At 39.6% G+C, this 14,297-nt stretch overlaps 2 protein-coding genes across 7 annotated transcripts in view; one reads left to right on the forward strand and one right to left on the reverse strand.

Annotated features, from left to right (window-relative positions):
* Positions 1-14,297, reverse strand: part of LIMS1 (LIM zinc finger domain containing 1) — a 1,169,472-nt gene that overhangs the window by 643,520 nt on the left and 511,655 nt on the right. The gene's annotated exons all lie outside the window — the stretch shown is intronic.
* EDAR (ectodysplasin A receptor) overlaps positions 1-14,297 on the forward strand; it is a 203,266-nt gene that overhangs the window by 152,653 nt on the left and 36,316 nt on the right. For all 5 annotated transcript variants that reach the window (XM_077296576.1, XM_077296577.1, XM_077296574.1 and 2 more), the window contains exons 6-9: positions 3,570-3,650; positions 7,532-7,660; positions 8,391-8,462; positions 12,047-12,122. In XM_077296576.1, coding sequence (XP_077152691.1) covers positions 3,570-3,650; positions 7,532-7,660; positions 8,391-8,462; positions 12,047-12,122 — 358 coding nt within the window. The remainder of the gene's footprint in view (positions 1-3,569; positions 3,651-7,531; positions 7,661-8,390; positions 8,463-12,046; positions 12,123-14,297) is intronic.

Raw genomic sequence — 14,297 nt, forward strand, 5'->3', positions numbered from 1 at the left:
TTGAATTTACCAAATGGCTGCAATGAAACAAAGAGTGAAAAATTTAAAGGGGTCTGAATACTTTCCATACCCACTTTATTATTCTGCTGTTTTAAAAGTATGCAGTTCTGGCAAAAATTAAGAGACCACCACATCAAAACCCTGTCATGGGCAGCCCAATCTCCAGACCTGAACCCCAATGAAAACCTCTAGAGGTAATCAAGAGGATAATGGATAGTCACAAGCCATCAAACAAAGAAGAACTGCTTACATTTTTGTGCCAGAAGCAGTGTGAAAGACTGGTGGAAAGCATGCCAAGACGCATGAAAGCTGTGATTAAAAATCATGGTTATTCCACAAAATATTGATTTCTGGACTATTCCTGAGTTAAAACATTAGTATTGTTTCTAAATGATTATGAACTTGTTTTCTTTGCATTATTTGAGGTCTGAAAGCACTAGGGTTGTTTTTTTTAATTTTGACCATTTTTCTTTGTCAGAAAAAAATACAAAAGATGTTGCTTGGAAATTTAGAGACATGTTGTCAGACGTTTTTAGAATAAAAGAACAATTTACATTTTACGCAAAAATATGCCTGTAAAGAGAAAAATCAGACAAACTGAACATTTTGCAGTGGCCTCTTAATTTTTGCCAGAGCTGTATATATTTTGCTGTATTTTGGTAGTTTTAGTACATATTAATAGTATTGTATTTCATTTAATGGAATATACTTTGAAATAATCTTTGATATGTTGCAGCTATAAGTGATCTGATCAATCCATAGAGAATCAATTTTGAGTCGAATGTCATGAAATTCACAGGTCCCTGCAAATTCGGACACTTTGCAATTCGATTAGCAGGGATCGCAGAAAAAAAAAGTGCCATTTCACACACTGCTGAAACATCAGCGAATGTGCTTAATGACATTTTGCGCTGCCATGTGGGCTACCCCTTAATGTCCTGCAGCTATGGCATCACGTCAGTTGTAGCGCAGCCAATCATGGGGGCTATCAAAGCCATTATAAAAAATAAAGAGGGCCAAGGAGTGTCATTTTATGCTTTTACAGCATAGGGGTAAGAGATCAGAGTTCTGTTGATGTGAAGCAGCAGAATCGTCTCCAGGGGTGAATGCTCTGGCTCTGTGCCGGAAGAGATCGACACTGGGCACAACAGGCAGGTAAATAGCAACTACCTGTCTGGTAGTTTTTAGGCCTATAGTAAAAAATAAACTAGTCCTCAATAACCCCTCTAACTCTCTGGTAATACTGTGCCTGGGGGGGTATAAGTTCCTTGTTGGTGCTCCTTGGTCATTCCTCCCCCCCAATGGCCAGAGTATCATGTCTCTGACTGATTAGCTCATCATTTTCACATTTTACAAACTAGCCAGGTATACGAAATCTTTGGCTTTCAGCCGTCGTTGCACTCTCCACAAAAATGTTACTAGGTTATACCATGCCAAGTCTCAGAAATCTAAAATTGCCAACCAAGTCGTTCAGGCCACAGCAAGCCGTCACTATCTCCTCGTATTTCCTTTAATTATCAGGCTCAAATGAATCGATGTTTTGTCTGATTCTCATATTACCAGCATGCTTTGACTTGCCATCACTTTTAACAGGCTTTTCAATGCAGTTCACTGGCGTTCCAGCTGAGATCAAACATACATTACATTACACGACCACTTGTGATGACTCTGTCTTCCCGCTGATCTCATCAACAGCATGATCACATATTGTATGGCACCTGCTTAACACAATACAGCTTTCATATACGGTAACCTGTGAGCAATGTATACCCACATGTCTGGTGAAAAATGAGGTTTTTTTTCTCCTTTGTACAGAGAATGTGTTTTTCATCACAGTATCATTGCTTTAGAGACAGTTTCTATGCTTATTTTCGGGACTTATTTCTTCTTAATACATATTTTGCATATTTTCATAATTGTTTTGCCAACTGCTACGTTCCCCCCCTACTCCCACATAAATAGAAGGGGGACAATGACGAGACAGTTAGCATTTTCTTATTCCAGAAAATTAGTTTACTCTCTCAACAAATATCCAAATATCTAAAAATCGCCTCAATTATTATGTATATGACCATAATTTAGGTGCACATACAAAATAGAGCAGGCTGTGCAGAAACTGCCTAATGTTTGTGGGGGCCTCTTGATTCTCAGGGGAATGAAGGATCCGACACGCTGAATTTCGTTGCCAAATTCTTTTTGTCTTAATCCCCTCTCTCTACTGCAAACACAAGCATGCGCTGCCGGACCACATGTCCCTGTCACTGGAGATGTTGGGGGGAATAGCTCGGTGATAGGAGCCATGATGGCAGTAATACAATAGAGTGACCACTGCGCTGGATCTCCAAGGAAAAGAAAAGTCAAGTGTAGTTTATTTTGTTATTTTATCACCATTTGGACTTTTAATTCTGGAACCCCTTTAGAGCAACATAATATAGGCACGGGTCACCTGTGCTTGTAGACCAAATCTTAAAAATAAATAATCAGATTTTCTGGAAAAATAGAATAGACAGGCAAACAGGAGACTCATAGAGAGCCATTATGTGATCCTAGTATTCCCCCACTGCATTCCATCATTTAATGTTAGACTATATATAATTATATAAGACTATATAAGATTATATAAGACTACCATACCCTGATGGAGGCAGCTCTTTGGTCTACAAGTAAAACTCCATTAGGCACTGTTCACACCTGTATTTTAGTTTCTGTCATAACTGCCAAAGGGGCTTCACGTGGCAGTGTGAACAGAGCCTTACTTGTTTACTGGAGGTCCATTTGGCTAATATTTAGTATTTAAGACCATATTGCAGTTTGATGATTCAAAAATGTAGGGGGGATACACAAAGACCAATATGTCAGACACACATGTTATACAACTTGTCCTACTACCTCCTCAGACAATGTTGACATCAGCTCCTGTTTGCAAATAAGTAAACCTAAAGTCTATATTCAAATGATGTGTGGCCACTTGTTTGTGTCATCCCATTTTGTGAATATGTTGTAGGCTATTATACCATTGTTACTTTGTGAATGGATAGTGCTAATTGCCATTACACATTTTGTTTTGGCACGTTATGGCCTTTCATAGGATTTTATAGGTATGTTGAATGCTGTGTCGGCATTTCATTGTTTTATAGATACCCTTTATGTGGATGACAATCCTTAATGACACATTTGTGAAGAGACTCAATAATACGTCTTGTGCTTATTTTGGGCATTATCCAAAATCTACCTTCATACATGAAGAGACTTCATCACTGTTTAGGAAAGAAAAGACACCGCCACCTACAATCACATTATTTATGGATTTCTTCTAGCTGACATTGACTTTAAAAATGAATCTATGGAATATTTTACTCTTATCTTCTACAACTCCAGCAGTTGTATATTACTTTGTGCTACAGGAATGTGAACCCTACTCTTGGCATTTAAGATCTCTCAGCATCCTACATTAGTCCTATAAGTCAAATAGAAGATAATTTGTGATATGCTAATTACTACACCATGATTATGTGTTGTATTTGTTGGTGAGAAAATGTTTTACACACTTTTCTGATTTTTTTTTTCAGGTATTCAAAACTATTTACCTGGGAGTTCCACAAGAATTATGGACTCTAGCACTACCTCTCCCTTTCAACATGCCCATAAAGGTAGGATAAGAGAAATACAAATTAGTCACATTTTCTGTGCATTAGTATAACAAAATATTACATTATTTAGCTGGTTGTGCACCATATTGTCTTATTAACTTGCAGCAGAGCATTGTATTCAGATGGTGCACATATGGCATAGAGATACAACTCCCCAAATCACTATACTGCCGTGTCGTATACAGCACTAGTGGTTAGTAATAATCAGTGGGTCAATAGATCACTGTGAGTTGCAAGATCAGCACACTCTCCTGTTGCTGTGACAAGGAATTGACCAAAGGCTCCATATTAAAATATTAAATGGGGCCACAGTCTGTCCATTATGTCATTACTTTTCATCATTTTCCTTTACTTGCGGCATCTCAATCACCCTCCATCATTCAGATCCTTTTCTGGTTCCTATTATCTTGTTGGAAGGTGAACCTTGGTCCCAGTCTCAAATCACTGACAGAGTAAAACAGGTTTTGCTCAAGAACATTTTGAGTATTTTGCACCATCCAAACTCCCCTCAAGTCAGACCAATTTCCCTGTCCCTGCTGCTGAAAAACATTCCCACAGCATGATTATACAACCTCCATGTTTCACTGTGGGGATGATGTTGTGATGGGGATGTATCAATCTGTGCCTGCACCACCTCTTGTGGCCATTTTTCTGAAGCCCACTGCCAGGAAATCAATAGCCAGAGTGCAGACTCTGCTCCTGCTTGCTGACATTTTCTCTCACTGCTGGGACACCCCCTTCTCTCAGCCCCAAAACCACAGCATCGCCCAACTCCTGCCACTGCCGTCTTTGTGCAGCACTGACCCTGCCTCCTGTGTTCCCGCTCCTCCTACACCGCCTAACCCTTGGTAAGCTACCATAAATCCAGCCTATTAGACGGACCACCATGTTATTTTTTAAAAATCTTATTTTCCTCCCCAAAATTTGGGGTGCATCTTATGGTCCGATGCGTCTTATAGTCCACAAAATACGGTACCTATATTAGAGCTTAGAGTTGTGAAGTACCCCTGTACCTACAGTTTCAACAGAAGGTGTAATTTTATCTACTAATAGTGCTGTATTACACGTATTGCACTATTTTCATAACAGGATGTAATAACTACACATTCTAATGATATAAAGTACTATGCAAAAGTATTAATCAGGTGTAGAAAAATGCTGTTATGTAAGAATACTTTAAAAATTAGAAATGTTAATAGTTTATTTTTAGCAATTTACAAAACACAAAGTGAATCAACAAAAGAGAACCCTAAATCAAACCAATATTTGGTGTGACCATCCTTTGCCTTCAAAACATCATCAAAGCATCAATCGTTCTAAGAGTTTTGAAGGAATTTGACTGGGAAGTTGTACTGAACATCTTGGAAAACTAGCCACAGATCTTTTATAGATGTAGGCTTGTGCAAATCATTCTGCCTCTACATGTAATCCTTGACAGACTTGATGATGCTGAGATCAGGGCTCTTGAGAACATATCAATGCATTCAGGACTCCTTGATCTTCTTTACACTGAATGTAGTTCTCCTCATCTCCATTTGCTGAATGGCAGTCATAAACTTACATGGAAGTTTTACCATACTTTCACTGTTTCCTAAAGATATTCAGTATTGTACTTTTCGCCAGCCCATCAACAAACAAAGTGTGCAACATATCCTTATTTGTAGATAAGAAGAACAAGGGGCCTTTGGAAGTGATTATATGGCCCCCACATAGCCCTGAAATCAACATCAACGTCTGTCTGGGATAATATGAAGAGACAGATAGGTGTGTGCAAGCCTACATCCACAGAAGATCTGTGGTTAGCTCTCCAAGATGTTTGGATCAACCTCGCTGTAAAAACCTGTGTGCAAGTGTACCTAAAAGAATTGATGTTTTGATACTAATTTTGAAGACAAAGGGTGGTCTTGCCAAATAATGATCTAATTTAGATTTTTCTTCATTCACTTTACATTTTTTAATTAATAAAAAATAACTATTAATACTTCCATTTTTGAACACCTTCCTATTTTGCAGCATTTTTTCCATACCTGTCTGAAACATTTGCACAGTACTGTCTATAACATTAGAACATGTAGCTACTACACCCTATATAAATATAGTGGTTCAATGTTTGTAACATAGCTCCATTAGTGGATACATTCAATCTGTAGTAAGGACCAGAAGATAGATAGATAGATAGATAGATAGATAGATAGATAGATAGATAGATAGATAGATAGATAGATAGATAGATAGATAGATAGATAGACATGGACAGTGTATAATTTTCAGGGTAGGTTAATTTTAATATTGAGAAATAGAATATCAAAAATAAAATCCAGAAAATCACATTGTTTAAATTATATACATTTATTTGCATTTTGTAGTGAGAAATAATTGTTTGATCCTTCTGGCAAACAAGACTTAATACTTGGTGGCAAAATCCTTGTTGGGAAGCACAGCAGTCAGATGTTTTTTGTAGTTGATGATGAGGTTTGTGCACATGTCAGGAGGAATTTTGGTCCACTCCTCTTTGCAAATCAAGATCATTGCTAAATCATTAAGATTGTGAGTCTGTCGCTTGGCAACTAGGAGCTTCAACTCCCTCCATAAGTTTTCTATGGGATTAAGGTATGGAGACTGGCTAGTCCACTCGATGATCTTAATGTGCTTCTTTTCGAGCCACTCCTTTTTTGCCTTGGCTGTATGTTTTAGGTCATTATCTTGCTGGAAGACCCAGCCACCACTCATTTATAATGTCCTAGAGAGGGAAGGAGGTTGTCACGCATGATTTTACGGTACATGGCTCCATCCATTCTCCCATTGATCTGGTGAAGTAGTCCTGTGCCCTTAGCAGAGAAACACCCCCAAAACATAATGTTTCCACCTCCATGCTTGACAGTGGTGACGGTGTTCTTTGGGTCGTAGACAGCATTTCTCTTCCGCCAAACACTGCGAGTTGAATTATGCCAAAGAGATCAATTTTTGTCTCATCTCCCAATCACTCACAGAATCATCCAAGTGTTCATTGGCAATCTTCAGACGGGCCTGCATATGTGCCTTTTTGAGCAGGGGGACCTTGCGGGCAATGCAGGATTTTGAACCTTACAGCGTAATGTGTTACTAATAGTTTTCTTGGTGACTGTGGTCCCAGTTGCCTTGAGATCATTCACAAGATCCCCCATGTAGTTTTAGGTTGATCTCTCACCTTCCTCATGATCAAGGATACCCCACAAGGTAAGATTTTGCATGGTGCCCCAGATTAATGTCAAATGACAGTCATTTTGTATTTCTTCGATTTTCTTACTATTGTACCAACAGTTGTCTCCTTCTCACCCAGCGTCTTACTTATGGTTTTGCAGCCCATTCCAATTCCATTTGTGCTAGTCTATGATCTTGTCCCTGACATCCTTATAAAGCTCTTTGGGCTTGCCCATGTTGTAGAGGTTTGAGTCTGACTGATTAATTGAGTCTTTGGACAGCAGTCTTTTATAAAGGTGACTATGTAAGACAGCTGTCTTTAATGCAGGTAACGAGTTGATTAGGAGCGTCTAACTGGTCTGTAGGAGCCAGAACTCTTAATGGTTGGTAGGGGATCAAATAATTATTTCTCACGGAAAAATGCAAATAAATTCATATAATTTATACAATGTGATTTTCTTGGTTTTATTTTTAATATTCTATCTCTCAATGTTAAAATTAACCTACCATTAAAATTATAGACTATTCATGTCTTTGTCAGTGGGCAAACTTACAAAATCAGCAAGGGATCAAATACTTATTTCCCTCACTGTAGATAGATAGATGTTGATACTTTCCTTTATTTTTGATCATCATAGTTTAACATCTGAAAGAAACGTCCACTCTACCATGTGTAATATCAAAAAATTCTTATCTTTTAGTTGACATCTCGGGGCAGGGACATTTGGCAACTGCACTTATTATCGCAATGTCAACAATATTCATCATGGCTATTGCTATTGTACTCATTATCATGTTCTACATTGTGAAGACCAAGCCTTCAGCTCGAGGTAGGGGCAATAAATAATTCATAAGAATTAGAGGAAAATGCATAGTTGGAGAAGTGCTATAGTTGTGTCACTAGTATATTATAATTTTTGGCTACAGTATGATATATCTGGGTAGACTTGATTTTTGAGGTGTATACAAACCCTAAAACTGATGTGTCACCACCAGGTATTTTTTAGTCTCTATTCACATCTGCATTGTTGCTTATTTATAATGGAAACCCCAACGTTCTGCTGGATGATTGCTGCACTTAAAATATCTCATGGACTTATAATTAGATCCATTGAGTTCCTCAGACATATCCAGCAATTTGTAAGGAAAAGCAGTGCTGCATGCAGTCTTATTTTCCCCATAAATCTGCAGTGGAGAAGCCTTCAGCACAGATGTGAACAGAGCTGGTAAAGACCAAACATGGAGTGTTCTTTGGTGCTTGTAGGCTATGGTATGTGCATTATAAGTGCGTTATATTTCTTTAGGAACAGATTTGTACATATTGGAAATGACTGGTACAAAAGGTGATACGGAGACTTGTCCCTTAAAGAACCTAATAGTTCTAAAGATATATCAAAGCAAGTAGTGTATTTTTGGATCTTAGTCTGCATACTATAACATTATATTATACTAGATAGTGTTACCATATTATTTCATGTTCCGGACATATAAGTAAAGCAACAAATACTTAGATGTACCAATACTTAGATTTATTTAATGATCACTCTGTCTGTTCATTAGCGTGCTGTACAATACATTCAAAGAATGTAGAAGCTCAAGACATTCCAGAAGAAGAAAAAAAGGAAGTTCCAGGTTAGTATGTGTACAAGCATTAAAAAACACTTCAACAATAACTTTTACAGATTCCTAAAATAAAATGTCTTTTAACACGGATAAATTTAGAAGCAACCATTTAATTCAAAGTATAAACAGTGGCAGCAGGCAGCCACAATTGTATGATTTTCTATTATTTTTCTACAGCTCCCATACAGACTCGTCTCCATGATAACAAACACCACACAACCCTGGTATAGTCTGACCCTGCAGCTATATTCGTTTCCATCTGTCCTTTAGTCATTTCTAACCCACCATAGTTATATTAGTATTACAGGGAGCCTGTCATGTGAAAATACGCTATTAACCTGCAGATATGGTGTTAATCTGCAAGCTACCAGTGTTCAGAAGTTGCCCGGTGCTTGCCCTGAAAGCCCAGCTACTGGGAGGAAATGAACTATATTCCTCCAGGCAGCCTCTGGCTTTCAGTCATAGAGACATGGAGCGGCTTCAGTCACCACTCAGTACATAGTGTGTGGCGGCTGTAACCACACCCCGGCACTGACTGATAGCTTGATCTCCAGTAGATTAGTGCTGATCCAGCTGTCAATCGGTGCCGGGGAATGGTTTCAGCCTCCACTCACTATGCACTGAGCGGTGACGGAAGGCGTGCCATGTCTCTATGACTGAAATCCCAAGGCTGCTGAGAGGAATATACAGGTCCTTCTCAAAAAATTAGCATATAGTGTTAAATTTCATTATTTACCATAATGTAATGATTACAATTAAACTTTCATATATTATAGATTCATTATCCACCAACTGAAATTTGTCAGGTCTTTTATTGTTTTAATACTGATGATTTTGGCCTACAACTCCTGATAACCCAAAAAACCTGTCTCAATAAATTAGCATATTTCAACCGTCCAATCAAATAAAAGTGTTTTTTAATAACAAATGGTTGTTATTTTCACCGCTACGGGGGCGGTGAAAAGGAGGGGGTGCTCTCTGTGACCATTAATAATGGGTAAGCCAATTTTACATTCCACCTAAATATGTGTTGTTAGAATTATATGGGATACCTTTGGGCCCCTTGCTATAACAATAGGTGTTTGTTTGGCACACTCAGATGTGATAAGAAATTATTAATAGTACCCCCTTCGCTCATCATTTTTTCCGTCATGCTTCCTCCTTACTGTATTTCTTCCTGTTTTGTAGTGTGCTTGTTATATGCTTGCACGCATTTTTTGTATTGACATATGGTGTTATTGTTTTATATATTTGATTTTCTTTAATAAAACATTGTTCATATTTTTATATCTAATTATGTACATGTGGATTTTGTTGCTCTATTTGTCTGGTTTTACTACTATCTGGAGCAGTCCTGGTGACTCTATTGATTGGATGCCTTGGGGGCATCCTGGGAGGGTTGATTCTCCCCACTCTCAGTTATATTATATTTTAGTGCTTTATGATTGCGTAAATAATCTTTTGCATGTGTTTAGAGTTAATTAGTTGATTCAGAAGATTAGGGTAATACTAATAGGTCGTTTAGAGAACCTTTTCTTGATATGCTAATTTATTGAGACAGGTTTTTTGGGTTATCAGGAGTTGTAGGCCAAAATCATCAGTATTAAAACAATAAAAGACCTGACAAATTTCAGTTGGTGGATAATGAATCTATAATATATGAAAGTTTAATTGTAATCATTACATTATGGTAAATAATGAAATTTAACACTATATGCTAATTTTTTGAGAAGGACCTGTAGTTCTTTTGCTCCCGGGAGCTGAGTTTTCAGTGCAAGCACGGGGCAGATATGGAACACCATTAACCTGCAAATTAACCCCCTATATCGTTTGTTCACAGGACAGGTTCAGTTAAAGTAGGGTATAAATGTAGATTTGACTGCAGGATAAGCTCATATAGGGTTTGTTTATTTTCTATCATCATGTAGATGCTGCGTCTGTACAGCAGCTGGAGAAAATATTTATTTTACAGACATTAATAGGGTTGTCTTCTACTCGGACAAACCATTCACAATTATTGTTTTCCCCAGTTATAAAATAATAACAGCTATATTCATCTCCAGTGAAGGTGCCATTCCAACAGTGTCGACACTGGCTGTGACGTTTCAGCGGTGGCGGACAAATCAGAAATCCGGAGGAAGTGGGAAAGCGGCCACAGCTTTAACTTCCTTTGGATGTCAGTTACATCTGAAGGAAGGGAGAGTGAAGCACATGTTGATCGGCTGCAGTGCTCGAGTGATATAACGATGTCACTTGAGCCCCGGGAGAGCCAGTGCCGACACCACTAGAAAGGCATGAGCACTGGAGGTGAGTATAGCTGTTATCATTGTATAAGGGGCGAACATAGTGATTGAGAAAGGGTTGTCTGAGTAGTGGACAAGCACTTTAAGGTGGTTGCAGGTGGACAGAGCCTATAAGTAAAAAAAAATGGATTCTATAATATTCACAAGAAGGATAGTTATTTGTGATGCTGCACATGATGTCAACCAACCAGTTGTAATGAGATAATATTAGATTACTACCCTCATCCACAAAGCACTCCATGGCTTAGCACCACCCTACATCTCCTCTCTGGTCTCAGTCTACCACCCTACCCGTGCCCTCCGCTCCGCTAATGACCTCAGGTTAGCATCCTCAATAATCAGAACCTCCCATTCCCATCTCCAAGACTTTACACGTGCTGCGCCAATTCTTTGGAATGCACTACCCAGGTTAATACGATTAATCCCCAATCCCCACAGTTTTAAGCGTGCCCTAAAAACGCATTTGTTCAGACTGGCCTACCGCCTCAATGCATTAACCTAACTATCCCTGTGTGGTCTATTAAAAAAAAAAAAAAAAATAAATAAAAAAAAAACCCCACAAAACATAATCACGTTCCTCCATCATGTTCTCATACACTTTATGCAGTTAATAGCCCTCTGTGTCTGTACTGCTACATACTTAGGCTGTTAACTGGTTCATGCAACTTTACATGAACACCCGAGCCTTACACTATGGCTGGTCCAAATAACTAAAGCAATTGTTACCATCCACCTCTCGTGTCTCCCCTTTTCCTCATAGGTTGTAAGCTTGCGAGCAGGGCCCTCATTCCTACTGGTATCTGTTTTGAACTGTGATTTCTGTTATGCTGTAATGTCTATTGTCTGTACAAGTCCCCTCTATAAGTTGTAAAGCGCTGCGGAATAAGTTGGCGCTATATAAATAAAAATTATTATTATTATTATTATTATTATTATTATATATAAATTTGATGAGGTGATGGAGCAGTGTAGGTTATTGTGGCTTTAATTATAATTTTTAGGAAAATCTGCTGACACGTTCAATTTTTGTGATTCTTTTTGGATTTCCAGTTTGTCCATAATAATTTTGCCTGTAAGTTACGTTTGGCTAGGTTGCCTAACTATTCCTGGAAAACCTAATTGTTTGACCATTTGTCATATTGGAAACTGCATACCAAGATTATGAATACTCACATAAATACTGCCAGTAATTCTAGCCAAATATCTAATAGGGTTCATGAGTTATTGAGTGATATAGTCAGATAATAACTGAATTTGTACTATAACCTAGCACTGAATAATGTTTTACAGCTGAAAATGTTGTAATTTATGCCGAAAAAGATGAATTTGAAAAACTCTCGGAAACACAGACAAAAACTGAAAAAAGGTGAGAGGTGGATCATGTCCTTATCTATCTATCTATCTATCTATCTATCTATCTATCTATCTATCTATCTATCTAGAAGTCCAAAAAATTAGAGGCAGCACACCGTTATGGATAAAGTTTTGAAGGTGTTCAAATTTTAATAGCCCATCATGGCGACGTTTCAGCTCATAGAGAGCCTTTCTCAAGCTTGAGAAAGGCTCTCTATGAGCTGAAACGTCGCCATGATGGGCTATTAAAATTTGAACACCTTCAAAACTTTATCCATAACGGTGACCTGCCTCTAATTTTTTGGACTTCTAGAATAAGGTTTGGTACATGCCTGAGGGGCTTTGCACCCTAAATCTGTTTTTTTCTGTGTTGCTCTTACTTTTTGCAACTATCTATCTATCTATCTATCTATCTATCTATCTATCTATCTATCTATCTATCTATCTATCTATCTACTGTATCTATCTATCTACTGTATCTATCTATCTATCTATCTATCTATCTAAAGATAAGAAGAGGCAGCACTCCATTAATAGGCAAATAGTGTGGAGTTTACTAGCCCATGTGGCAACGTTTCAGTTCTATCACAGATGTCACGGATGTGTCAGGGGCTGCAGACCATTGCACTGCATCTATCTGCAGAAGGTCTCAGCAGTTTGCTTTGCAGACTTCTGCTTGGTCCTTCTGACACTAGGACCCAGTGACCACCTCCCCCAGCCAGGGCCGGACTGGCCATAGGGCACTTCTGGCAAATGCCAGAAGGGCCGGTGCCAGTGGTGGGCCGCTCAATCCGCCGCCCCCGCATTCAACTATACCGGCGTATAGACGCCGGTACAGTTGAATGCAATGATGGAGGAGAGAGCATCTACAGACGCTCCTCTCCCATCATTCCCCGCTCTGCCTCTGACACTGCGGGTGCGCGATGACGTCATATCATCGCGCACCTGCTGTGTCCCGGGCAGACTGCAGCTGCTGAGACAGGAGCAGGAACCAGGAAGCAACGCTGGGCACGAGGAGAGGTGAGGAGAGGTTTTTTTTTTCTGGACTGTGGGGCCATTCTCGGAGGAGGTGAGGGGAGGAAGAGAAGAGATGTGGGCTGTATATAGTTCTCTGTGGGCTGTGCTCTGTGCTGTATACTGCTGTGGGCTGTATATAGTTCTCTGTGGGCTGTGCTCTGTGCTGTATACTACTGTGGGCTGTATATAGTTCTCTGTGGGCTGTGCTCTGTGCTGTATACTGCTGTGGGCTGTATATAGTTCTCTGTGGGCTGTGCTCTGTGCTGTATACTACTGTGGGCTGTATATAGTTCTCTGTGGGCTGTGCTCTGTGCTGTATACTGCTCTGTGCTATATATAGTTCTCTGTGGGCTGTGCTCTGTGCTGTATACTGCTGTGGGCTGTATATAGCTCTCTGTGGGCTGTGCTCTGTGCTGTATACTACTGTGTGCTCTGTGCTATATATAGTTCTCTGTGGGCTGTGCTCTATACTGCTGTGGGCTGTATATAGTTCTCTGTGGGCTGTGCTCTGTGCTGTATACTGCTGTGGGCTGTATATAGCTCTCTGTGGGCTGTGCTCTGTGCTGTATACTACTGTGGGCTGTATATAGTTCTCTGTGGGCTGTGCTCTGTGCTGTATACTACTGTGGGCTGTATATAGTTCTCTGTGGGCTGTGTTCTGTGCTGTATACTGCTCTGTGCTATATATAGTTCTCTGTGGGCTGTGCTCTGTGCTGTATACTGCTGTGGGCTGTATATAGCTCTCTGTGGGCTGTGCTCTGTGCTGTATACTACTGTGTGCTCTGTGCTATATATAGTTCTCTGTGGGCTGTGCTCTATACTGCTGTGGGCTGTATATAGTTCTCTGTGGGCTGTGCTCTGTGCTGTATACTGCTGTGGGCTGTATATAGCTCTCTGTGGGCTGTGCTCTGTGCTGTATACTACTGTGTGCTCTGTGCTATATATAGTTCTCTGTGGGCTGTGCTCTATACTGCTGTGGGCTGTATATAGTTCTCTGTGGGCTGTGCTCTGTGCTGTATACTGCTGTGGGCTGTATATAGCTCTCTGTGGGCTGTGCTCTGTGCTGTATACTACTGTGTGCTCTGTGCTATATATAGTTCTCTGTGGGCTGTGCTCTGTGCTGTATACTGCTGTGGGCTGTATATAGTTCTCTGTGGGCTGTGCTCTGTGC

The sequence above is a fragment of the Ranitomeya variabilis genome, chromosome 3 (assembly GCF_051348905.1).
Source record: "Ranitomeya variabilis isolate aRanVar5 chromosome 3, aRanVar5.hap1, whole genome shotgun sequence".
Taxonomy (NCBI): domain Eukaryota; kingdom Metazoa; phylum Chordata; class Amphibia; order Anura; family Dendrobatidae; genus Ranitomeya; species Ranitomeya variabilis.